The 27,903-nt window shown below is 43.7% G+C and overlaps 1 protein-coding gene across 15 annotated transcripts in view; it reads right to left on the bottom strand.

The window, feature by feature from the left end:
• Positions 1-27,903, bottom strand: part of EHMT1 (euchromatic histone lysine methyltransferase 1) — an 800,236-nt gene that overhangs the window by 408,147 nt on the left and 364,186 nt on the right. For all 15 annotated transcript variants that reach the window (XM_069241478.1, XM_069241487.1, XM_069241485.1 and 12 more), the window contains one exon: positions 23,760-23,905. In XM_069241478.1, coding sequence (XP_069097579.1) covers positions 23,760-23,905 — 146 coding nt within the window. The remainder of the gene's footprint in view (positions 1-23,759; positions 23,906-27,903) is intronic.

Below are 27,903 nucleotides of genomic sequence, written 5' to 3'. Positions count from 1 at the left end.
AGGGTATGATGCAACTAACAAAGGAATCAGTGTAGTTGCATGATCCCAACATGTCTGATACCAAACATGCCTAAAATCTAATTCATACTAAGATCAATTAGAATTTGTACAATTTGCCATGTAGAATATTTGGAACAGTCAACCCACAATAAATTCAACAATCACTTGGGGTACTATACAAAAGTTGTACACAGATTGTGTCTATTTGGGCCTGCATAATTACTGGGTCTTTTGAGTACTAGTTCACAGTCTCAATTTCCAATACCAGTCCAAATACCGGGAAACTGCAAATCATGTACATACTAAAAATAATTTAAAATTCATACAATTTACCATGTCAAATATTTACATCAGGCAACTCACAATAAATTCAACAATCACATAAAATGCTATACCAGAGTCATAAATAGATTGTATCTGGTTTGGTCCACATGGTTACTGGGTCTTTTAAGTACTCATTTCCTGTCTCAGTCTGCAAGCCCAGTGCAAATAGCGAGAAACTGCAAACACAATTGTTTCTTGTGTTTCACTTTTTAGGATTCGTAACATTATCTTGTATTGACTCACACCCATTAATTTACATAGTAGAGTTATCTATTTTTTCCACGCCTGGGCATAATGTCGACAAAAAAAAAAAAAAAGAACCTTGGAATCGCTGAGCACTTAGAAGTGTGGGCAGGATTATTATTGGACACTGAATTTTTTTTCCCCAACTTGCAGTTAAGTACTTTAGGGGAAGAACCCCACATGAACAAAATATATATTTGTTTTGCTTGGAGGGGAGTGATTCTGTTTACATATTGTTTAAAATTGTGAATACACTTATGTTGCAAAAATTGTGCAATTATACTCCCATTTTTCTGATCAACCCAGGCTCGTAACCCTATGTGATCCCAATGTTCTTTTTTCAATTTCTGCACAGTGTCTTTCCCCATTGACCAAGGCATGATCCACAATTTTATTTTGAACATATCCGTTAATTGTTTTACATGTTCAGCCAGGGTATGCGTACTTGCGAGTCTAAGGATACCAATTCAACCAGCAATTTCCTATAATGGGAGGATTCAGCAGATGACCACAATTTTACCCAATACACAAGGGGTCTCAAGGCAGTCAAATGGTGAATCCTATTTAGGGGCAGTCATAAATTAGTGGTAGAAGGTGTAAACTCGTTGGGAGATCAAACAAAGCCCTGACAAACATATGTTCTGTCTGTGACAATGGTGTTACGCATAGCCCCAAATCTCAGCCCCATATGTGGCTGCTGGCACAGCAGCGACCCCCATAAACTTTTACAACCGGTGAGACTGAGTAACCACCCTCCCCCCAGCCCCCACAGAAGCTTTATATCTTCTCTGTATGGCCATTGCCCTCTGAAATAGGATAGTCTTACTTTTGTCTAGTTGAGGTCCCCAGTGCATGTTATCTGCCAGCCTTATCCCCAAGTAGCCGACATTTTTTACTTGTTCAAGTGGGGCTCCACAAATTATTGGCTTCTTTCTAGAGGATTGATGTGGATTGATCGTCATAAACTTGGATTTTGACAGAATGAATTCTAAACCTCTTTCATGGCAGAAAGCAGCAAAGGTATCCAGCTCATACTGTAGTCCCATGGGGGTCTTGATATTAAAAGCACATCATCCGCAAACATAGGGAGTGGAACAGATATCCCAGCACTTTTAGGCGCATCGTGCCTACATTGTAACAGCCTTTTCACTGCGCCATTTATGAACAGGCTAAACAATGTTTGCACAAGCACGCACCGTTGCCTAACGCCTCGCCTAATGGGAATTTTAGAGGTAAGGTCCCCTCCTCTGCTCCATCTGACTTTTGCGTATGTATCTTGGTGCAATACTGTCAGGATCCACAAGGGATCACCAGGAATTCCATAGGTTCCAAAACCTTCCTTAAGGTCTCTCTCGGTACCAGATTAAATGCTGCTTGCAAGTCTATAAACGCGACATACAGGTGGTCCTGCCTCAAAGATACATATTTCCAGCATTTAGCCATGAAATGAAAAACCTGGTCAAGGGTACAAGGATTGAGCTGTTATCAAGCCAAGATTGGAGTCTAGCCAGGACCTGCCTACAGAAGATCTTCTGGCTTGTGTTAATTAGGCTTATAGGCCTATAATTGGCCGGTTCGTCTCTATTTCCCTTTTTATACAATTGGATTATGACCGCCTCTTGCCACGTGGAAGGAATCCCCTCATAATAGAATTACTGAGGGAGTTGAGATAAGGAATCCATACATCAGGTTGGGAAAGATACATATCACACAGGATACAATAAAGACCAGGGGCTTTTTCCCTTTTCATTTGCTTTAGGGCGATAGCTGTTTCCTTTAGGGTAAATGCCATTGCCTTCCTCTCTCTGCCATCCAGTAGGTAAGCTTTACATGTAGGAACAATACGCTTGCTTGCTAAGCCCCAGTCATGTTTCTGTGGCCTATTCTTTATACTGCACCACTCTGCATAAAGGCCCTCAAAGTGTGTCATCCAATTCTCAGGAGGAATTACTAGCTCTAAATGTCTATCTGCCGTATGCGTTCTTTCTGAGATACCTTTCCAGAAGGTTTTTGCATCACCTTGTGTAAGGCCTTCTGCTAGATCTTCCCACTGAGTAATTTCCTATTGTTTCTTTGCCTCAGTCAGGGTAGCTCTGTAAACCTTCCTGACTATTACAATCTGAGCCTGGCAGTCTGACTTAACAGCTTCCAAAAGACTATTCTTGGCAATCCGACACTTTCTGGTACCACACAAACGGGCAATTGGGGACAAATACCTCTTTTCACTGTCTTTATAAATAGTTTGCTTATATCTCCCATCAGTTGAGTATGCAGGTCCGGAAGATTTATGCTGTCTTTGTTTACATACACTAGTGGAGAAAACTTTACATGAAAGGGGCTACAAATTAGGGTCAGGATCATACTATTATTCATAACAGCTGGCCATTTTAAATTTCTCCTATTCGTGGTAACCTGGAGTATATCAACATTGCTAGTTGGTTTCAAATTTACGCATTTGAAAGCACAAAAATCTAACATAATGGTTTATGTGTGATGGTCACTATCTACTCTAGCAATAATCTCCATATCCAATAAAAATTACCACAAGTTATTATCCAAGAAGATATAATCTATACAAGTTGTTTTTGCTCCCCTTTTGAAGGTAGGGCGCAGGGGCAGTCAGATCTATTTTCATTTACTATTTTCATAGCATGTGCCATACCTAGGTCCAGTAATTGTATAGCAACACTGGATTACTTTTTCTTAGTAACACCTAGGAGCCCCAGTCTAGAAAATGACTCAAAATCAGTCTTGCCCATCTTCAGGGTTATTTGTGTATTACAATCCCCTGCTATAATTTTTAATCGCACCCTTGTGTAGTTTGCCAAGCATGTCAGAAAGTTGGTCAACCGTGGTAGAGAAGCAGGTTGATGGAACAGATCTTACATATATGTTCATTATGCCCACATACTTAAAGCCTTGCTTGGTGGATATACATATTTGTATGCCTAAGAGATCACTACTATCCGAGCGAACAACCTTTACTGAGAGGAAAATGTCCAGCCGCAACCAGAACAAGGGGCCCCCTAAGGCCCTTCCTGCGGGTGAGGGGATGGCATTTTTGGTAAAGGTCACAAAGCCAGGCCTGTGGACTTGATTGGTAGCCGATGTTTCCTGTAGGAGTATTCTATAAAGGATCCCCATTCAGATCTGCGAGCTTAGACTTCATCCCAGCAACAATGCAGTACAGTAGTCTTATGCAATCGGCTTCTACCATGGGCATTCCCTTTTCATCAGCAGCTTTACCTTTGATCTAGTTGTCCAAGTACAATTTACTAGGCCGATCTGCTTGGAGATTTGGAATAACCTCTGGGGGAATTTCACCCTGGCTTATGGTCTTCAAGCTTACCATACTTCCCTGCTCTCTTCCCAAGATCTCGCTGTGGGCAGGCCCTACATTACTTGTAATTACCTCTTGTCAGTCAACTTCCTGTTGTCCATCATTCAGCCTTGTACAAGATTTTGAGGCATCTAGGGGCCTAATTTAATTTGAGTCAGTAAGTTAAATTTTTATTTGTGATGTTTTTGGTGGTCAAAATCTCAGTTCAAGCACTTTCAATCACTCCACCAAAAACATGGGACTTTAATTTTATCCCTATTGAATCATGGAAACTATTTGCATTGTTAAGGCGCCTTGCATACAGGATGTCTTCTCTGATAACAGACTGCAGCCTCCAGAATGTCTTATCCAGAGGATCACTTTATTGGTAAGCAATTCTTGTGATTCCCTCCCTTCCGGTGGCAATTTGGGAACTTTAATCAGATGAATATCATATTGATCTTTAAGTGTTATTCTTCCCAAGTCCACTGTTGGCCATGTGGCTATTTCCAGAGTAAGTTTTCCTCTGGTCATGCTGTGGGTTGCTTTTTGTCAATTCCCTACATGAACTGACTTGACCCATGGATATGCCACCCCTTATATTCCTAGTTTGAGTCAAATCTTCTTTGACTGTGCTACTGTGGTCAACATGAGAAGCCAAGTTCTCATGCTGATAAGATCTAGTGTGCGTGGGTTGTTTTACAAATATTGGTCCCACTCCCATCACATAGATCTTCCCTTGGCTTATTTGTTTACCTGACAGGTGTGTAGGCTGCTACCTGGAAAACCTATCAGACCCAGACACTTCTGAGAAGTAGACATCTGGTAGAAGTCCAGGGTTGTGTGCTTCAAATTCACCCCACACCATTTTCTTACCAACAATGCCCTGCAAATCTCCAGCTTTGCCTGAAGTCATGCATTTTCCCTATATTTCTGTGATGGTAACTTTTGGAATCGTCAGGAATCCGCAAAATTCCTATCACCCAGCCCTGCCCCACCTATGCCAATAAAAAAAAAACTACCCCAATTGTGTGGCTGGGCCCAGTGCCAGCGTCAGGAACAGATTCAACCGAGGTCATTAGGCGTCTCCATGCAAGCGCTCCTATTCCCCATGGTTTGATCCTTTCCTGTTGTGGCACTAGGCCCAGCCACAAAGGTGAAGCAGGGTTTTTTTTAATCGGCACAGGTGGGACAGTGCTGGGTGGTAGGAATTTTGTGGATTTCTGCAGATACAGGATGTCTCCATCACAGAAATATAAGGATAAGGGGTGATTTCAGGAAAAATGTGAGGTTTGCAGGGCATTGTGGGTAAGAAAACCTAATGGGAGCCACACAAGTCACGCCACCTTTGATTACCCTAGGTGTCTAGTTTAAAAAAATGAACAGGTTGGCTAGGTTTCCCTAGGTGTCAGCTGAGGTAGGGTCCAAAATGCAGGGCTACCCACACTGGAAAAAGAGGGTCAGTTTTCAGTGGAAAAATGCACTGCATACATGTTGTGTTTAGGGACATTTCCTGTCGCCCGCACTTGGTCTACCCACACAAGTGAGGTACCATTTTTAACATTGGGGAATGCTGGGTGGAAGGAATTTTGTGGTGCCCCACAGTTTCCAGAACTTTCCATCACAGAAACAAAGAAAATTTGTTTTTTAGACAAATTTTGAGGTATCCAAAGGATTCTGGGTGACAGAACTTGGTGACAGCCCCACAAGTCACCCCATCCTGGATTACCCTAGGTGTCTAGCTTTCAAAAATATACATGTTTACTAGGTGTCCCTAGGTACCAGCTGAGCTAGAGCTTAAAATTCACAGCTAGGCACTTTGCAAAAAACAAGTTCGTTTTCAGTGGAAAAATCTGATGTGTCCACTTTGCGTTTTTGGGCGTTTCATGTTGCGGGTACTAGGCCTACCCACACAGGTGAGGTACCATTTTTATCTGGAGACTTAGGGGAACACAGAATAGCAGAACAAGTGTAATTAACAATTGTCTTTTTCCACATTTGCGCCTTCCAAATGTAAGACAGTGTTTAAGAAAGTCATTTTGAGAAATGCCATGTACCTCACATGCTAGCATAGGAACCCCCCCCCCAAATTCAGAGATGTGCAAATAACCACTGCTTCCAAACTCCACATCCTGTGCCCATGTAGGAAATACATATGTTTCCCTTGATAACTTTTTTTCACTCTTCATGTTTTACCAAATGAATTGCTGCATACCCAGTACATAATGAGATTCCACTGCACAGGGCAGCTAATTTATTGGTTCTGGGAACATAGGGTTCTTGGTGAACCTACAAGCCCTACATACCCCCGCAACCAGAATGGTCCAACGGACGCAACCGTATATTGCTTTTGAAAATCTGCCATAGACACAAGAAGTTACAGCTGAAAACAGACACGCGCAGCTGTCATTTTCAACTCAATTTCAGTATTTTTTTTATTTCAACTGTTACTTTACATAGAAAAACTTTGAAGATCTACACAAATGGCCCATTGATGAACTCAGAATGTTGTCTACTTTTCAGAAATGTATAGCTTTCCGGGATACACCATTGGTTTCATCTTCATTTCTAATACTAACTGGAATGAGGTTGAAGGAACAAAAATAGGAAAAATGGGCTGTGCCCCAGTAAAATGCCAAAACTGTGTTGAAATGTTGGTTTTCTGATTCAAGTCTGCCTGTTCCTGAAAGCTGAAAAGATGGTGGATTTAGCACTGTGAACCCTTCGCTGATGCCATTTGCAGGGAAGAAAAAAAACTGATGCTTTCCTCTGCAACACTTTTTTCTCAGTTACTCCTAATAGACACACATTTTAGCTGTATTTTGGCTAATTTATCAGTCCCCTCCAGGGGAACCCACAAACCTTTACAGGGGTACATTTAGAATCTCCAGGATGTTGGGGGGAAAAAAAAGGACACAAATTTGGCGTGGATAGCTTAAGTGGACAACAACACATGGCAGCCTAAACGCTAACTACCTTAAATAGATAAACAAAAAAAAGGCTTGGCACAGAATGGCGAAATGTCTTGGCAACACAGGGGTCACGCTAGAGGTTCCCAATTTGCTAAACAAATTACCTTCTGGAGCTTAAGCTCACGGTTCCACACATGCTCACCCATCTTCCTTGCGGGATACTACTGTTAATCCATAGGTTTCGTGCAATACCCAAGTGATCCCTCCAGCGGAGCCTGTCAGCATGCACTGTGATGCTGTGCTAGAGAGTCTGCTTATTACTAATTGTGTCACCCATTTGCAAGCCTCTACTGCTTCATCCAGACTTCTCACAGCTTCTGGCAATCTCAGGGACAGTAGCTATTGGCTCCTGTCCTCTGACCCCTGTAACGTCTAAATCTTGAATTTAAGGGCTTCCCTGGACCTAATTCACCAGATTCCTGGTGACCTAACAAGGACTGCTTAGCTTAAACCCCAGCAGAGAAGGAAGACAACAAATGCTTCAGCCCCAGCTCTACCAGCCTGTCTTCTGCTTCAAACAACCTGCAAAAGAACAGCGAAGCATCCGGCGGGACCATCGACCTCCAACAAGCTCCAAAGGACTGCCCTGCACCCCAAAGGACCAAGTACTCCAGAGGACAGCGGCCCTGTCCAAGAAGAAACCAACAACCAAGGATTTTCACCTCACTCCGAATGCCTGAGTCCTAACCACTCTGCACCCAACGCAAATGGCCAGCGTCCAGGTGGTCCAACAAGATTTAGAGGTTCCCCAGGCGATTCCCAGCAAGTGCCCACCCTGGGTTGACCTCTCCACCCTTCTATGACGACACCTGCAGAGGGAATCCTGAGGACCCCCTGACCGCTCCGGACAAAGATATCCGACGCCAAAGGCCCGATTGCACCAGCAGCCCCCAGGCCTTGGAGAAAACTACACCCGGTGCAGCTACATTCAGCAGGCAGCCCTCCTCCCTGTCCAATCGGTGGTGTGCCCGAGACACCCCCCTAGACCTCCCCTGCAGCCTCTGAGTTACCCCCGGGGTCCCCCACATAGACCAGCATGGAAACCCAATGTCCTGTTTGCACCATGCACCCGGCCCGCCCAGGTGCCACTGAGGGCGTGGGTTTGGTGCCTACTTGTGACCCCTTCTGTGCTCCTAGAATCCACCCTGGTCTGCCCTCTGAGTCGCGGGTACAGACCTGATTCTGAGTACCCCCTGTCTTAATAGAAGCCCATGTTAAAATTGTTCATCTTTGACCTCTGCATTTTGCTGGCCCCGTTTTGCTGGTGGTGGGTGTTTGGGGTTAACTTGAACCCCAACCAGTGGACTTCTTAAAACCCGGAGACTGAAACTGTAAGTGTTGTACTTACCTGCAAATTGAACAAACATTTCTTCCCCCCAGGAACTGTTTCTGAAAATTGCACTGTGTCCATTTTTAAAACAGATTACTGCTAAAAATTCACAAACTGTATAACATTGATTTCAAACAAAGTACTGTTGATACATGTGTGGACACAAATCTATTGAAGTACATACCAGTAACTTGAATCTTGTGGGTCTAAAAATAAATCAAGAAAAGATAGTTTTGCTATATAAAAACCATTGGTCTGGAGTTAAGTCATTGAGTGTCTGCATCTTCTATTGTCTGTGTATGTACAACAAATGCTTTGCACTACCCTCTGATAAGCCCAAGTGATCGACCACACTACCACAAAAGAGAGCATTAGCATTATCTACTTTAGCCTCTGTTAAGCCTCTGGGGAACACCTGGTCTCCGTGCTCACTATATCTCATTTTGATATAGTATATATATATAGAGCCGGATTCCTGCAAGTTCCCAGTTGTGGACTTGTTGCCACATCCTGCTGAGTAGGTCCGCAAGATCATTGTCCGTCCCTGAGAGATGTTCTGTTAACAAGTGAATGCGATGGTGAAGTGCCCAATGCCAGATTGTCTGAGATAGTCGAGACAAATGTAGAGAGTGTCCCTCCTATTTCTGTAAATAAAACATGGCTGATGTATTGTCCATCCAGACTAGATCAGTCTTGCCTTGGAGATGAATCCCAAACAGTGTATGCTAGGTGAATGACTTGAAGCTCCAAGAAATGTATGTGTAGAGCTTGATGATTGGTGTCCCACAATACTTTCATTGAGAGATTGTGGAGATGAGCACCCATACCTGCAAGGGAAGAGTCAGCTGCAAGATTGATCTGGGGAAAAGGGTCTAGAAATGGCCGCCTTTTTGTTAGATGTTGTGTGTTCCACCAATGCAGAGAAGAGTGTGTGCGTCTGTCTACCAACACTAGATCGTATAGCTGACCCTGTGCTTGAGACCATTGATTCGTCAGACACTCCTGCAGCAGACGCATGTGTAATAGTGCTTATGGCACTTTTGGAATACAAGGTGCCATGATCTCTAAAATTTGAACTGGAATACGTTGATTGGGGAGTACTTGGCTCAACAGAGTTGTTATATTCTGCATCCTGATTGTATTGGGGTATGCTAATCCTAAGTGAGACAGCTCCTACATAGAGCTGTATTTGAGATGATTATGGTGTGATTTTTGTATGGTGATGGTAAACCCTAACTGGTGTAAGAGATGAATGGTTGTCTGTGTGTGCTGAAGACATTGCTGAAGCGAACTGGATTTGATAAGCCAATCGTCCAGGCATGGGAAGACAAGAATGCTTTGTGTCGATGCTCTGCGACTACTGCGAGGCATTTTGTGAATACACCAGGTGCAGTTGTTACTCTGAATGGAAGTACTTTTAACTGGTAATGTGCCTTGTATGACAAATGTGAGATATTTTCTGTGTGCTGGATGTATTGGGATATGGAAATAAGCATCCTTTAGATGTAGCTCAGGCATGAAGTTCCCTTGTTGTAAAACTGATATTATATCTGGTAGACAGACCATATGAAAATGTTCTGATAGGATATATTGATTTCGTGGTGTGAGATATAGAACGAGACGAAAGGACTCATCTTTTTTAGGAATGAGAATGAAAAGGAGAATAAACTCCTGTTTCTTTTTGATGATCGGGGAACTAACTCTATTGCTCCCTGATGAAGGAGAGCCTGTACTTCTTGATTTAAAAATTGCAGATGTTCAAGAGAGAGTTTGTGCTTTCTCAGTGGTATGTTTGGGGGTGTGGTTATGAGCTCCAGGAAATAACCACATTGGATAATATCCAATACCCACTGGTCTGTTACATTTTGCCAGTTGGGGAAAAATTGTGTAGACGTCCCCCAACAGCTGTTGTGTGATCGAAGGCAATGAGAAGAGAGTTATTGTTTTGAGGTGTAGGAGAAGGTACGAGTAGGGGCACCTCTTCCGTGACCTTTGGAATTGTTTCCCCTATATGACCCTCTATAAAAACCTCTTGAAGGGGATGGTGAATGTTGTTGCCTAAAAGAAGTAGAGGATTCTGATGTTACTTGCCTATTGCTTTGTTTGAAGGTTGGTTTACGAAAGGAGCCTGAGTTACCAGAAGTTTGAGTGTGCCCCCATACACTTTGCAACATCAGCATCTTTTTTAATTTTTTTCTAGAGTTTGGTCCACTTGGGGACCAAAAAGGTGTTCCTGATCAAAAGGGGAATTTAGATGAGTTTGTTAAACTTCATATTTAAAACCTGATATATGCAACCATTCATGACAGCATAGTAACATACTGTTTATTCCCCTGGTAGCTGTATCTGCTGCATCAAGAGCACATTCAACAGAATTGTTTAACTCTCCCTCCTGTACCATCTGTTGTCTCTTATTTTTAAATTCTTCTGGGAGATGTTGAATAAGGTCTTCCACCTCATCCCATTGTGCTCTTTCATATCTTGCGCATAGTGCTAGCGTACTGGCAATTCCCCAGTGGTTGGCTGCTTGAACCCCCACCCTTTGCTTGATGCGTAAGTAAGTTTGGACTCTTTGTCTGGAGGAGGTGCATCTCCAGAAGTTTGAGAATTAGCTAATTTACAAGTATTGGAAACTACTAAGGAATCTGGGGAAATTTGCCCCTTAATATAAGCAGGATCTGATGGGGCAGGTTTATATTTTTATCAACCCTAGGTGAACTTTGAGCGCGATAAGGGTCTTTTATAAATTTCACACGCATGTTGCGACATCCCCTTTAACATGGGCAGATATTGAGATGCCCTAGAGGTGGAAGAAAGGGTTTCAAATAATAAGTCGTCTTCTATAGGGTCCTTATGTAATGGGAACTAGTGGTATGCAGCAGCCCTATTAACCAACTCACTGAATGATGTGGTGTCATCTGGTGGAGATGGTTTTGCTGGATATAAATCTGGATGCGAGTCCGCTGGTAGGTCAATCTCATGTGTGTCCCCACGGTCTAATGGCAGCTGCTGCATGTAATCATCCCTCCCCGATCTTCTACATAGGAGTGTGGCACACCTAATAGAGTTTCCTCTAGTAAATCTTCTCTCAGAGTGTGAGTGGTGTGGTGATGGAGGTGGAAGAATGCGAGCTAAAGGCGGAGGTATTTGACTTGTGGCGATGTCCTTTTTCTTTTTCTTCTATGGAGGTGGCTGGATATCAATATCCTTCTCAAATGAAGCTTGGGGCTTAAAATCAAAAGATTTTGCCACGATCCGGCCAGCATTTGGTTGAATTTGTATAGTCTTTTGTTTCACGTCAAGTCTCTGCCATAGTCTGTAAAACAGGCTCCAGTGCCGAAACAAAAGATTGATTCAATCCCAATGGTGAAACTTTTGACGACAAAGGTTTTAGTTTCTGATCCAAAATGCTTGATGCCGATGTTGTCGGAACCGAAAACAGCCTAGGTTAGGTCGATGCTGAAATCTTCAAGGCCAGTTTGTGGGTGGAGTCTTTAGGCTTGGCCTTCGGCGCCTAGCCGGAACGTGGTCCATTCTTGACAATTATTCGGTGCTGACCATGGCCTGATGGCAGTGGTGGCCCGGTAGTCTTAGTCCCTGTTGAAACCGAATGCTTCTTTGTTATATGGGCCATTGTACTAACTGCGTGCTGTGCCAATGGGATCTGCTGTGTCTGCATACCCACCTCAGTCTCTGACTCGGATCCAGAGTCAAAAATGGATAAGGCCTCCTCTTCCGCCGCAGAAGCCTCATGGAATTCCTCCTGCGGCTCAATGTACTGGAGTCTGTAGATGTCCGGTGTCTCCTTGAGTTCTTTTTGCTGCATTTCTTTCTAATGCGCAAGACGATCCCTCAGCGTTTTCTTTGACCGAAATGGTTGATAGGCCTGGGTGCCTACTTAAACCGTAAGCTGGCCCACTTTAAGGCCCTCTGCCAAGCATGGAAGCTTGCCAAGGGGTTTAGACCCACAAAAACCCAGCTACAGCAGCAGCTGCTTGCAGAAAATGAAAGAGTCATGGCAAGTAAAGGAGCCCCTCAAGAGGGTGAGGTGGAAGAGGATGATGAACCCCTCCAAATATCCACAGTCAGTAACACTACTGGGAGCACTTCAGAGAGTACCCCAAGAGATAGAGACAGTGAAGATGCTGAACTCCAAAAGCTAGCTAGGAGGATAGAATTAGAGTCTAGACTCTTAGCTATAGAAAAAGAAAGAGCTGAGATGGGCACAGGACTAATCTCTGGTGGCAGCCTTTGACCCTAAGATCCCCAAAGGGATTGTCCCCAAATATTCAGAGGGTGAGGATATCACCAAGGGTTCTCAGCTTTTCAGAGGACTTGTACGATGTGGATATTCAGCCAGAAGTTCTGGGGCTCTCTACTCTAGGAGCTGTTCTCAGGAAAGTGGCGGGATAGACTCCTGACACTGACTGAAGCAGACAATGAGTCCTATGATTTCATGACGGATACCCTGGTTGAGGGCTCTGGACTCACCACTGAGAAGTACAGGATCAGGATCAAGGAGACTAGAAAAACCTCTAGTTAATCCTAGGTAGATTTTGTTGACTTCTCAGATAAACACTTGGTGGCTGGTTGAAAAGGGAAACAGGTGCAAGACTACGATGTGCTGTATAATCTTATTAAAAAAGTCTGTTAAGTAACTGTGTTGCTGAAAAATTACATCAGTACCTGGTAGACTTAGGTCCAATTTCTCCCTAAGAATCAGGAAGGAAGGCAGCTCATGGTGGGGGTGACCAAAAAAAAGGGAATCCCAAGCCCCCCACCCTGCAGGAAAGATGGTGACCAGTCTAAGGATTTTAAAAAAGAGATAAAAACAAAGTCTTCTAAAGGCTCCTAAAAATCTGATCAGGAGGGTGGGCCCAGAGACAAGAGACAGACAAGAAGTGGGTACAAGGGTAAGAACCAGGACCCTAAGACGGTTTGGTGTTTTCATTGAAAAGCCAATGGGCACTTAACTAAAGACCCTGCCTTTCTAAAAAAGAATCTCCCTAGTGCACCTGCGGCTCCTGCTGCAGTGGTAAGTCTCTAGATGGGAGCCTACGTGAAGTGTGGCACAATGGTTAGAGCGGCAGACCCTGATGCAGAGATCTGGCCTGGGACCAGGATTCAATTCCCACCTCAGAGGAGTCTTGGGCTCAATTCCCTTGGACCAGATAATTCTCGCCTCGGTGCCTAATCTAATTAAAGGGTCCCACTCTGTAACTCTGGACAATAGCTTGCTTAATCTCCACAACGGCCCTCACAGCGCTTGGATGCCTGGCTTCACCCTGGGGCTGTCCAGGAGTGGGCGCCTCACAGGGAAAAGCCAGGAGGGGTTCCACAGCGGTATGCGTACAGCGCCTTGAGACCCTAACAGGTAAGTAGTGCGCTATACAAGTGCGAAGTTTTTTTTACAGTTTTACGTGGGCCCGGACCATGTTGGAGAGCTCACAGAAACAAATTTAGTCTCCGAGGATTGGTTGGTTGTAGCTGCCCTGGCAGTCTGGCCACGTAATCTGGAGAAGTACAGATAACAGCCTCATATTAATGAGATTGGAGTTGCAGCACTGAGGGATACAGGTGCACGTGTCACCATGGTGACCAAAAAACTGTCACCCCCAAAACAGTATCTGACTGGTGAATCATTAAGTCCTCAATGCTGACAAAAAACCCAAGGACCATCCAATGGCAATGGTGTCCTTCGGGTTACCAGCCGGAAGAAGGTGGTGGTATCCTTTGCAATTCCTGTAGCTCGTCTGCTAGGAAATTATCTTGAGTCCTCTGCATGGGCTGAGGTCGAAAGGAAGGCCCATGCAGCTATGCTTGGTATACCTGAATGGGTGTATGTGAAAACCAGGACACAATGCAAAGCCCAGGGTGAAAAAGATGTGCTGGGGCCTGTAATAATGGCCCAGCCCTCCAGGACAAAAGGCAGGAAGACTGGTAAAGGAGAAGACCTGTCAGCCCTTCAGGGAACTGAGCCTCAGGAACATGGGCCGTACACGGCAGAGGTCTCTAGGGAAGAGCTGTGCCAGGGACAGAGGACCTGTCCCACGCTTGAGGGCCTGAGACATCAAGCTGCTGACCAGGAAAAGGGAGAGGTCAGTGGCTCCCACAGAGACTACTGGGAGGAGGGTCTACTCTATAATGAGGTCAGAGACCCCAAACCTGGTGCCACTAGGAGAGTGGTAGTGCCTATGATGTATAGAAAGTTACTGCTCACTTTGGCTCGTCACATCCCCCTAGCTGGGAATCTTGGCCAGACCAGAACTTGGAGTAGGTTGGTACCTAGTTTCTACTGTCCAGATATGTTCCAGAAAGTGAAAGCGTTTTGTAACTCCTGTGTCACCTGTCAAACCAGCAGCAAGACAGGTGGTCATCCAAATGCCCCTTTAATTCCACTCCCAGTGGTTGGGTTCCCTTGTAAAGGGTACGGATTGACAGTGTTGGCCTCCTAGACCCTCCCACAGCACCAGAGGACAAATTTATACTGGTGGGTAGTGGATCATGCCACCAGATACCCAGAAGCTATCCCCCTTAATACCACCGTTCCTGCAGTCGCTAGGGCCCTACCCAGTACTTTTACTAGAGCAGGCTTCCCTAAGGAGGTTGGATATGACAGAGGTAGTAACTTCATGTCTACATACCTCAAGGCAATATGGAATGAATGTGGAGTTCATTACCCCATATCACCCACAAGGAAGTGGTCTAGCTGAGTGATTCAGCAAAACCATGAAAGGCATGCCTGCAGGTCTTCCTGAGAAATTCAAGAGGAGATAGGATATCCTGTCACCATCCTTGTGTTTCGCTACAGATAAGTGTCATAGAAGGTGGTAGATTTTTCCCCCTTTGAACTTCTTTTTGGTCATCTTGTAAGGGGATCGCTGTGTCTAGCGAGGGAAGGCTGAGAGAGGCCTCTCAAAGAGCACAACCAAGACATTGTGGACTATGGGCTTGGTCTACGTTGAAGGATGGCTGAGCACATGGAAAAAGCCTCTAAAAACCTTGGTCTGCAAAGAGTTCCAGAAGGCTATGGTAAGACCAGAAAGCTGCCATGGTGCACTTCCAACCGGGACAGAAGGTGAGGGTAGGTGAGTCTGTGGCTCCCAGGGCACTCCAGGACAAATGGAGTGGTCCTTACCCTCTCCTTGAAAAGAAGAGTGAGGTCACCTACTTGGTTGATCTAGGCACTCCCAGGAACCCTCACAGGGTTATCCATGTGAACAGCCTAAAACTCTCATGACAGGGCTGATGTGGCCATGCTGATGGTCACTGATGAGTATCAGGAAGAAGAGCGTGGCTCTCTCCCTGACTACCTCTTCCACAGCCCCAAAGATGGGTCAGTTGATGGAGTGGTCTTTTCACACACCCTCACTTCTCAACAGCAGGATGACTGGAGGCAAGTCCTTCAGAAGTATGCTGCGCTTGTTTCCCTCACCTCTGGTCAGACTAACTGGTGCGTTCATGATGTGGACACTGGGGACCACATGCCTTTCAGAAGCAAAATATACAGACAAGGATAGCATTAAAGCCGATGTAAGTAATATGCTGGAGATAGGGGTAATCAAGCCCTATGACGATCCCTGGGCCGGCCGTCCTGAAACCTCATTCCAAGGGAGGTAAACCAGAGCTGAGGTGTCGCGTGGACGACAGAGGTCTGACTGCAGTCACCAAGACAGATGCACACCCTTTCCCAAGAGCAGATGAACTGATTGACAGGTTAGTGGCAGCCAAATTTCTCAATACTTTTGATTTGGCAATAGGGTACTGGCAGATTGCTCGGACCCACTGGAGCAAAAGAAAGATCAGCATTCTCAAAACCCAGACCAACATTACCAGTTCACCATTATGCAATTTGGTATAAAGAATGCCCCTGCCACCTTCCAAAGGTTGGTGAATAAAGTCCTTGCTTGATTGGAACCATTTAGTGCAGCAAATCTTGATGTTGCTGTATTTAGCTCCACTTGGCAGGATCACCTGATCCACCTTGGTAAGGTCCTTGAAGCTCTACAAAGTGCAGGCCTCCCTATTAAGGCAAGCAACTGCCAAATAGGGCAGGGAAAGGTTGTATACTAGGGCCACCTGGTAGGTGGAGGACAGGTTTAACCACTACAACCCAAGAGCTAGACAATTCTGGACTGGAAAGCTCCAACCATCAGGCCCATGAGCTTTCCCTGGCTTGACTGGGCACTACAGAAGGTTGTGAAGGGGTATGATACCACTGTGGCACCCCTCAAAGATTTGACCTCCAAGAAGGTACCAAAGAAAGTAAACAGGAGAGGGAGCTGCCAAAAGGCTTTTATCACTTTGAAAGGAGCAATGTTCTTTGCACCCATTCTTACAGCTCCAGTTTATTAGTGCAAACTAAATCCTCTGAACATGGGAAAGGAGCGATTCTATCCCAAATCAATGATGGCCATGACCAACCTGTTGCTTGTATTAGCAGGAGGGTACATCCCAGAGAGCAGCATTGGAGTGCCATTGAAAGTAAAGCCTTTGCTGTGATTTGGTCCAAGAAGAAGTTGAGACCATACCTGGTTGGTTCTCGCTTCCTTGTTCAAACTGACCAAAGGCCTTTCAGATGGCTGATGCAAATGAAAGGTCAGCAAAGGACCCAAGGTAAGAGCAAGCACAAATTAGCTTTAACTTTTCTAGAGCATAATCAGATTTTTCAACCAAAGAGGCTGGCCCCATGAATGTGCATATCCAGCTCGGAAACCAGAACATAACCATAAAATTGCGTGGGTCTTGGTGTGTTTACGAAAAACAGGACTGATAATGCCCTAGCTGGGGCTAGCAAATCTGCGGAGCCAGACATCTGAATGCAAGACTTGCTTTGCTCCATCATTACCATCTTGAACAGTCTGTGGAAAGGAAAATCCTAGCTCCTCTGGAGCGAGTAGGACCATATCATAAGGATACCAGTAGCAAAACAGAAGACAAGAAGCATTCATAGAGTGCAAAACTGAACTAACCAGAAGGAAAATCCTTTTTTTGTCCAGGACATCAATCTGCTTATCCCTATCCGAGAAAGAAGGAAGGAGTTAAGACTGTGCTGCAGAAGCAATCTACGACTGGTGAGCATCCCGGAGAAGGCGGAACAGGGAGCAACGAGCATGGAAGACTGTGCTGACAAGAAGAAGCCTGTAGCATTTACCTGTGTACTGATGAAGGCTGCTTTAGAAATTAGTCTATGATGCAATGGCAGTGGGCCAGCTAACAGGCAAGTAGGGCAAAAAAGGGCTTACACAGCTTCCACAGTAGGGTCCACTAATGTTTTGTTAGAAAGCAGGTTGTCGATACCCTCCACTCCCTCCCAATCATCATCTTTATCATCATGTGGAATGATCCAAGGTATTTGGATAATATCAGAACTAGAAATGGCCTGAATCATGCAAACCTTTGGCTTCATGAAAGCAGGGATTAAAGGTGTTCATACTCAAAATGAGGATGCATTTTTGTTCCTGTAAAATGACTTTGGAAAGATACAGGCAATAGAAGGATCAGACTTTGTGGCTGGCATCAGTGGATTTAGAACCAATAACATCAGAGTTGGTGGTTCGCCGCTATAAGGTTAGCCAGCGAGGTTTTCAGCAAAATAGGAAAAGGCAGGCTTGCTGCCTAAGGCAGACCTGGCAGGCTCCAGAACTGTCAGCTGGTGGGGAGGATGCAACCATGCAACCACCAGCTGTAGTGCAGCTAAGGTCGTCAATAGCTCTGTGGAGCCAGAAGGTACGCCAAAATGGTTTAAAATATGTGACATGACCTGGCTGAAGGCTTGATGAGGGACTGAAGACAGTCTGGGGAACTTGAGTTATATCTTCTACAGAGCTAGAAGGGCTGAGGGGAGTCAGGTGACGCCATAGCTGACTCGTGTGAACAGATTACTCAGACTTGCCAGAGAACAGGAACATCTGTAAGTCGAGGAGTCCTGTTTATGGCGTTTTTAATTCTTCTTTTTCAAAACCTTGCCCTGCAGATTCAATTTACTCGAGGAGGGTGACCTCAAGCTGGACAGGCCTCGCTTCTTGTGTTCCGCTTTTTACAGCATGTTTTCCTACTCCATGATTACTACATGGCCTTTGGATGCATAATAAAGGAACATATATCACAGGGCTTGGAGTCTTGTCAAAGCTTTTGATATCAAGTCAGGCCACGAAGGCTCCTGAGTTTGTTGTGATTATGCATAAATTAATATCAGTTTCTCACCCACTTACTTTTTGGGAGAAGAAGGGATACGATTAGTATGGCTGGTGACATGGCACCCTTGACGAAGTGAGTAATTTGACATCCATTAAAATTATGAATTGGGTTCTGTGAGAATACATTTGGCTTACTAACTGCTCTCTTTATCTTTTACATTTATGCACACTGCTGGTTTCTCTGCGGTCCTTCCTGGATATGACCATATGTTTCTATTCAACACTACAGCGTGTGACCACTCCTCTAATGTGACATACTTGCCCCTACACTTTAGGGTAAGTTAGCTGACCATGTTATTGCTGCACATTTTAATGCATGATCTGCTGCTTCACAGCATGAAATGTTACATGTTAAACAATTACGGATATTTGCTCAACACAGATTAACCATAGTTTGTCTTGTGGTTTTTGTGTTTACAGACTTACACAATAATAGCAGGCACATTTGTTTTAGGATGTTGCATCATCACTGAATAGGGTGAGAAGCGACTGAGTACTACTGACCTGCAAGGATTGCTTGCAATATCAAACTAATGCATTATTTTCTCTTTGCAGGATCCTAGACAACAAAGTCACTGAAGAAGGGTGATTGTGCCTTTTATACGCCGCTTTTTAGGTCGAGCGTGCAAGCTCTTTGACTGGTTTTTGTATTGTTGGCTTTTAACTCATCCATCACTTTCACTTGTTCATGGGCTTGCCTTTCAAAAATCCATTGTTTGTCCTTTCTTGGGGAGGTTTTGTTACCCCCTGGCAAACTGATCCTGTTACATGGATAACTGCAAGATTGCTGATAAGTTTGACTGTGAGCAAACTTCTTTTTCTTTTTGTGTCGCTCCTTCGCACTCATGCTCATGGCAGCCATGGCACTTTGAATCGGTTGACTTATGTCAACTAATGTTTTCATTTTCATTTTCAATGTATGTGGCGAGAAAAGTCCAGTTAAGAATTTACAACACCAATACATTTAACTGGAGCAAATGCAAGACCCATTGCATTGCAAATGCTTGTTAATGTTTGCATGTGTAGAGTATGTCCTCAATGACTCTAGTTAGGTTGAACAGATTGACTTGCAAGAAACATTTATCCCAGGGCATTATATCATAGAACCCTAATGAAAGTCCATGACCCAATGTGCCATTTTGCATAGGGATGAAACATGTCAACCCCACGTAGTGCGTAAGTCTCCAACACACCCCTAGAGGTATACCTCTTTTAACCATACAGTGAATCCCACTATTAAAGGCATATCTATATGTTTCAAGGTGTTTTTTTTTTTTTTTTTTAGACCCCGGTAGGAAACTATCAAAAGTGCTCCCTGGAATATGGTCAAGCACATCCTGGTTTGTAGATCAGATAATGAAGCATGCCATTAATAGAGTGTGCGAGGGTCTAACAAACAACAAAGCAATTGTGTCAATCCTATGGAGTCAAGCCGCCTATCTGTTAAAGCTTGTTTTTGTTACTGTGTAGGATACTCACTGTTGTGTACATGGGAGGATGTACCCTATTTGGTTACTCTCTTTCTCTCCCTTGTAGTGAGTGACCTGCTTGTCACTAGCTACAAGACTAGTTAAGGCAAGTCTAGGCCAAAGACATCACAGATGTGTGAGTCGGTGACAAATGTCTGCAAGCAAAATGCACACTGTGGTTTAAAGCCTACCGCAGTGGTTCCCAACCTTTTGACTTCTGTGGACCCCCAGGTCATGAATACTGGAACTCGGGGACCCCCACTGAATCATTATTGGAGTCCGAGGTCCCCCTACTATGTCATTACTGAAAGCTGAGGACCTAATCTGTTAATATTCTTTAATTTTCTAATTTTCTGAGGAGGCTTTGTGGACCCCCAGAGGTCCCCAGAGCACAGGTTGAGAACCACTGGCCTATAGTATTCAGAGTCAAAATTAATTCTACACTGCAAAAATGGGGTTGCTTCTTGCACGCATAATGCATACTGTGGTTTAATACCTGTAGTATTCAATAGCGAAATCCATGCTAAACCCAAAAAATCAAGTCACTTATCAAGAATAAAACTTTAAATTTGAACAAACTTCATATAGAGGATCAGAGCTTCTGATCCATGTCACAGGGAGCACAAAAACAGGAACCAATACCAGCACACAGTGGTGATTGCCTATATTTGGCCCTGTGACATGAAGACTAGGACCAATGACGGATGCCAATGTCACTACTTAATGACAACTATGAGCTATGGAAGCTTTTCCAGATCCAGCCCAGTGCATTGGAGAGCTCAAACGCGAGAAATCTGCAGGCAGAAATATCCATTACAAATATGATCTTATATAAAAATCTTGGATTCTGTGTCACCGCTGCGACCTCAGTTTGGAAGGCGGATTAAAAGGATTCTGGTGCCCATGCAGAAATCAGTGTGGGGCAGGAGGGAAGCGCACAGGATTTTGAGACCCACTCACCCACACCAGAACAGCAGCATTGTCGCAGGGCCGAGGGGGCAATCGACGGTGGTAAAAGGGGCACGTTTGGTTGGTAAAGAAGGCACACCGGTGGGAGGTGTGCCGGAGAAAGGCTAATTACCTTGGGATGCCTTACGGCAGGGTAAGTTAGGACGATAGGGGAGTAAGCGGAGCAGGGGAGCAAGGGGAGTAAGCGGAGCACAGCACTCGCGGCCCAGACCGGCCTGTTGGCAGGGCTCAAAACGGACAGACAAGGTAGCGAGTTGAGCCTAACAGCACTAAGAGGCTACCCCCTCACGATCAGAGAAAGAAAGAACCAACAAAACTGGATGACCCCAAAAGCGGCATGGAGGATGGCCTCAACAACAATAGGTGTCAAGAATTGTGACAAGCAAATGACAAGGACTTGATTGATTTATAGCAGAGATGATGTCATGCAGCAAAGTTATGATACGGGGAAAAAAGATTTATGTATGACCTATCAACTTTGATTTATGACCTGTCTCTGAATTATGATTTAAGCTCATGGCAAAAGCAATGTGTTGCACTCAGAATGATTTATAACACTGTATTAAGTTTTATGGTCCTGTCATTTTGATTTATGACTGAACACTGAGTTATGAGGTCAAAGGCTGTGTCGCAAGAGTCTATCATGTAAAAAAATTGTGGCCAAGTATTCCCACAGCAAAAGGCAAACACACACGGCTGTTGTGAATTTTTAAAATGTTTATGGGGAATTACATTAATTGGAGTGGGCCAAATGTGGGGGTTATTGTCTACCACTGTGACTGGTGCGTTCCACTGTCATTTCAGCGAGAACTGCGGTCAGCCATTATTCTCCGGGCAGCTGCTCTCTGTTCACTGGCAATTATTGCCAAAGCCTGGAGCCGCCGGAGTCTGAATGCTTCTGCTGGGTCTGTAATTGTTTTTCTCATGCTGTATAGCACCTAATATCACTGGCTGTCAATCCAGGAGTGTTTTTTCTGCCCCTTTGAAGCTAGCGGGTGTTTTAAGGATCCGGGGTACAATTAACACTATTCAAAATGTTTTCTAAAAAATATGCTTCAGTTCCACTACGAGGACGTAGTTTACTTTTTCCACTTTCAATTATCTCCTCGTGTGTCAGGGTCTCCGTACAATTGTCTGACATGGAAAGGAGTTCTGGAACAAGGTTTCTTGATGCATGTTTGATTGTCTGTGCCACCACAAAAGGATCTGTGTCTCTCTCCGAGTCATCTGAAACTTTTCTTCCCAGTCCCCTATTTTCTAAGACCTCTGAGCCTGCTTATACTCCTGAGGAATTTGCAAATACAACCTGGCTTTGGACATCAGATGAAGATGAAGGAAGCCTTACCGCCTTGTCGAAACAAAACTTAACTGACCAAGGCTAAAACCTTTCTTGAGCAGAAGAATGGGTAACAGATGATAGTCTTTCCTCTAAAGAAGAACTTTTTGCCATATTTGCATCCGAAATCACCCCTACAGATGGAATTTTCTGCGCTTAAAAAAAACTGATTTGGAGGGGTTGTTCTGTAACTCTAAGCTCTGCAGAAGAGACACCTTTGAATGCAGGGCCATTGAAGTTTGAGGTGAGTTGGCTTAGACTTACCAGTTATCCAGCTAAAGGGGATGATGTCTTCCCTTCAAAGAGCTGTTGCTACCACTGCCATGCACTTGAAAACGGCTGTATCTCAAGGAAAGCAATCCTGCTGTTCCATTTCAGGAGAGGATTAGAAATTCTCTTATAAAAACATTAAATTATTCATCCTACAGTAAGTAAGAAGAAATAAAGAACGTTCAAAACCGTTACCAATCCACCCAAGAATGGGCTTACTTACCAGTTCATCCCACATTGACACTATCTGATTCAAAGAGGCCCAAAAGCTGCTGTAAGTGATCCGCAGACCTCTGGACATCCCATAAACAGTAGAGTTCATAAATCGGTTAGGAAACTATCAAGCTAGTATGGGTTTCTTAGCAGGACAACCAGGAGAACCTCCATTCTCTCCAGAAAATAACTCTGCTCCATGGCTCAGGTTTGCTTAACAGTGCCTGAATGAAGCACAAAACACAATGTCCTCTGGACAGATGAGATAAAAGTGGAGCTGTCAGGCTGGAATGCACTATGACATATTTGGATAAACCAAAACCATGGATATCACCACAAACACCATTCCACCCACCAAGAATGGTTGTGGAGAGTTGCTATAGGCCTGCTTTGTAGCTGAAGCTTCATGATCACAAAGTCCACACAAAATTCCTCTTTACCAATGCACCCCGAATGAAAATTTGAGACTAACAGTTCAACACATAAAACGTGGCCCATAAAGTCTCATACATAGGACAATGATCTAAAACATATCAGTAAATCTGGGAATGAACGGCTGAAAGAAAAAAAAAAAAAAGAATTCAGGGTTGCAACGGCTCATGAACAATTAGACTTCAACCCCTTGGAGATGATTTAGTGACACCTAAAGCAATATGAGCATAAACAAATGCCCGCAAACATCACAAAGCTTAAGGGGGTTTATAAGGAGGAGTTAGAGGACTGGTGCAGAAGTCCACTCACACAATGTGAAACAATGAACCTATTACAAGAAACATTTACTGTTGCTAACTGGGGTTCCCACATGTTACTTCATCATGGGGTGTACTTAATGTTTTTCCCCACATAATTCTGAGTTTTTGTAACAAATAAAGTGAGCACATGTTACATGTATTTACTATCATGATTTACTGAGGACTAAGTGAAGGTCAGAGATGTCTTAATATGTAAAACCATAAAATCTTACAAGGATGTACATTATTTTTGTATTTTATATGTATGTTTATTGCTTGCCAAACCAATGTACCAGCAATATCCTTTTGACACTAAACTGGTAGGCTGTTGCACTTTACAAAAACCATGAACAACCACTCCACTGTTGGCTGAACAGAACATACCTCTCCATCTGTGCTCTCAGTTGCCATGCACTGCTCATTAGCCAGCAAGGTAATCTCATCTTTCTTTGGTGTTTCCATCCTGCAGCTGCAGAGCGGGACTTCCTGAAGCCCATCTGTCTCCATAGATTCATCACCATTTGCGAGATCTGCAATATTATGTGAAGTCTAGTTACTCATATATACTAACTTTATTGATTATTTAACCAAAGAACAGTTTATTTCAGCAACTGCCAGATTCACACACAAGATTTCTTTGCATTTTAATAAAGGATGAAAACACATCCACAGTACAATTACCACATAAACTGCTGTAACCTTTGCTTCATAATCAACTACTGTGAAGTCCTACACTCTCTTTTAATGAAGAATCAAGTAAAGTGGTAACCGTACCCAATAGTGTTGTGAAGAGCAGACAGCCACCTCTCTTTTCTCACACTGATAACACAAATCAGACACACAACCACAAATAAACACGTCTTACATAGAGATGCCAGAGATACTATGGAACCATGCAGGCAGTTGTGATTCATGCAATAGAAACACCCTATAAGTAACCAAAACCCCGACCAAGCCCAGGTAAAGAGTTAAAGGAAGAGTAATAAAATGATAACTAACCACAAGGATAAAGCACTAAGCTGCAAAATTATGTTTCAGTCATGGACACGTTCTCTATATTCAAATGCTTTGATATATCTTGTTGTCAGTCTAAATGAACATAGAACTCAAATAAATTATTATTTTTAGGCCTTGACACGGAGTACCTATATAAACTGAATCCATCTGAAGAAAATCACAGACACTTTTGGGCAGATGCACAGAACTCGTGTTTGGAGAGTACTGTTTTAGAGTTACCGTGGTTCTAGCACCCTGCCATGGCGTAAGTTGAATGAGACAGTTGTCAAAATATTGGTGGTGATGCAGGCAGAACATTACCAGGGTCAGATCGTTGTAAAGATTAGAGAGAAGGACCGAGTCTAATTAGCAATGTTCTTTAATAGTAGTACTAGTCTTCTACCATGACAGAGGCAAATGTACTTTTTGGTATTATGCGTCGGGTGATCTCCCAACAGGATTGGTGTAGTGCTTCTGCTCTTATCTAGTTTTTAGCACTTACATAACATACCAGGAATGCACTTCTGAGTTCAAAGAAGACTTTTATTGTTGTTAATTCTTCCCCAACCGAGATTTCGTGAATGACGGATTAGTAGATTTCAAGCACACGTCAATGAAAACAAAATATATCAGTTTGCAATATACACAGCAGGTTATATTTATAAGATATTGAATGCAAAGCAAAACAAATACTTCACCGTGTGAGAAACTATTTACAGCTTCATCTTTCTAGGGTCTGCAAGCTGATGACTCCCTGTCAGCTGCGAGAAAGAGATTTATCTACCCACACGGGATGCTGGCAACTGGCGCCTAGTTCCAGCACGAAGTCAGGCAGATCCGAATCTAATTCTCTGAAGCCTGTGACATTCGTTACAAAGGTGTGCCCCCTCCTCTCAGACTCGGGAAAACTACGCAAGCCTTTGGAGACTAGCCAGATCTCCGAGACTGCTCCTCTTCCCAAGCTCGAGCAGAGAAAAACAACCAATGTACCCGCTCTTATCAGGTCTAGTCTACTGTGAGAAAAACATCTTGGTTCATCTTGTGCAAAAACACAGCTTGGAAAAATACTGCTTGGATTCTCAACTGCAATGTCTAACTCCACGTTAAAGGCAATAGGCAGCTAACCTAAATATCAAATGCAATGTCTAATGTCATATCAAAGCCAATAGGGAGCTGAGCTGAATACAAAATGCAATGTATAATATCATGTCAAAGCCAATAGGCAGCTGAGCTGAATATAAAATGCAATGTATAATATCATGTCAAAGCCAATAGGCAGCTAAGCTGAATACAAAATGCAATGTATAATATCATGTCAAAACCAATAGGCAGCTAAGCTGGATACAACATGTCAAAGCCAATAGGCAGAATACAGAATGTAATGGCTAATGCAATGTCAAAGCCAATAGGCGGCTAAACTGAATACAGCATGTCAAAGCCAATAGGCAGAATACAAAATGTAATGGCTAATGCAATGTCAAAGCCAATAGGTGGCGAAACTGGATACAGAAAGTAATGGCTAATGCCATGTCAAAGCCAATAGGCGGCTCAACTGAACAAAACATACAATGTGCTACTGGTGAACATTGAGCAACTAATATGCGCAGTGGTGAAACACAAAGTCATTGGTCAAACAAAATTAATCAAATGGCAGGACAATTGGGCATTTGGGCATCCAGGAGAGCTAACTTGGCTGGCCTTACTATTGCCTCTGAAATGTTCCTGCCTCTTGCAATTTGGAGGAGAAGCTAACTATGTCAAAATGCTAGCAGAAAGCCTGTCTACTGCTATACTTAACCCAAAGTTCACAAATGCTGGCTGGCACTTCCTTTCTAAAGAGCCACCTGCACGAGAAAAGGTTTGTGTGGGGGGTAAGGAAGAGTAAGGGGGGAAGAGTAAGGGGAAGGACCTAAGCTGTCACACTGAAACTTTGACAAAGAGTTGGGCTCAATGTCCTGATTCAAGCCTCTGGAGTCACCAGAAAAGATGGAGGCTTTGACTTCCGTGACATACATAGGGCAGGAGATTAGGATTGGTTCAGTAGGAATACATCACTTAGTCCAGAAAGAATGGCTCTATCATTTAGTCTGCTATAGCTTGGGGTCCAATATATGGTTGAACTGCTTCTCTGGAGCAGGGGTTTTGATCTCAAAACATGCTCTGCGCCTGTGTGCTTCATGACATTCTCCTGGACAGCAACGAAGGGGTCTTGCTAGCAAGATTCACCTGATACAAGTGTGCACAGTCTTTCGGGCAGATTTCTTTCAGCTATCCCCAGGGTTTACTCACAGCGTGTGCAGAGGGCCAGCGAAGGCGGTGACCTCTGCAAGGAAAGGTCCCTAGGAAAAAAAATTGCTAGTTTACTGACAAAAACACTTCCCATTGCCAAGGCAAGACTCTATATGTATCTCCCAATTCTTCTTGATGGTGACGAAATACAACATTTTTCATGTCAGATGAACCATCATTCTGCATGCTATCCAGGCAGATAAATAGAGACCTCAAAACAACTGCTATCCTCCAAGCAAGAGGAGGTGGTTATGTGGGTCAGCTTCTCCCCCACACAAAGGTCTTAAAGCTGGAGTGCTTACACTTGTTACCCAATTATGATGAAAGGAGGTGGGGTAATAGGAAAAAAGAAGTAGAACAAAAAGTGTCTAAAATGCAGGCATTAGGCCCTATGAGGAATTTACTGAGTACTACAGAAACAGGTTCGGACCTATTTAGATGGGTAGAGGATAAGGTTAGCGGAGGGGGCAGTATGCAGAGATGGTGTAAACCATATCGTAACAGGAAAAAGCCAGAAAGGTAAAAATGTAATTATGGTCTAATGTCTAAATACTTCAAAAGTCCCCACCCACAGAGATGGTAGGAACATATAACAAAAGAACAAGAGAATGAGTGAGATAACCTGCACTGGCTACCCGTTAGAAAGTGTATTATTTTAAAAACGTTATGCCTAACTTTTAAGTCGTTGCATTTGCGCAGATCGGAATACCTCTCTTCTAGATTACGTTGGTATACCTCTAACCGGAGCCCACCTGTTACAGGTCCCTCGAACTTGTAAAGTTAGATGAGGGAACAAAGCACTTATTGTGCGGCTTCTAAACACTGGAATGGACTTCCCTTGATTATTAGGAAGGAACAAAATTTGATGGCCTTCAGGAAACAATTAAAAACTTGGCTCTTTTCCCAGTAGCTGCTTTTTCTTTTGCCAACACTTGCTCATCTAATACTTAGTGCTTCGATGCTACAGCTGGAATGCGCTTTATAAATACTAAATACAAAAACTTAACCTGCCCGAAAAACTACTGGCTTGGTGTATTTGCAACCTACCCAAGGTTTATGTATAGTGTGAAGACTTAAGACGATTTCTCTTCCCCCTACTACTATTATGTATTTTACCAAAATTAGAACAATGGACTCCATAAAATCCCAGGCAGCGACTGCTGAATCAGGAGGCAATTCAAGGCATCCTAACTCAGTACACCCAATTCAAAAAGTGTTAATTCTGAAGACTTTTGAGTCTGGG

This window comes from Pleurodeles waltl, chromosome 6 (assembly GCF_031143425.1).
Source record: "Pleurodeles waltl isolate 20211129_DDA chromosome 6, aPleWal1.hap1.20221129, whole genome shotgun sequence".
Classification (NCBI taxonomy): Eukaryota; Metazoa; Chordata; class Amphibia; order Caudata; family Salamandridae; genus Pleurodeles; species Pleurodeles waltl.
The sequence above is the reverse complement of the archived record's forward strand: the minus strand, read 5'-3'. Positions and strand labels throughout refer to the sequence as shown.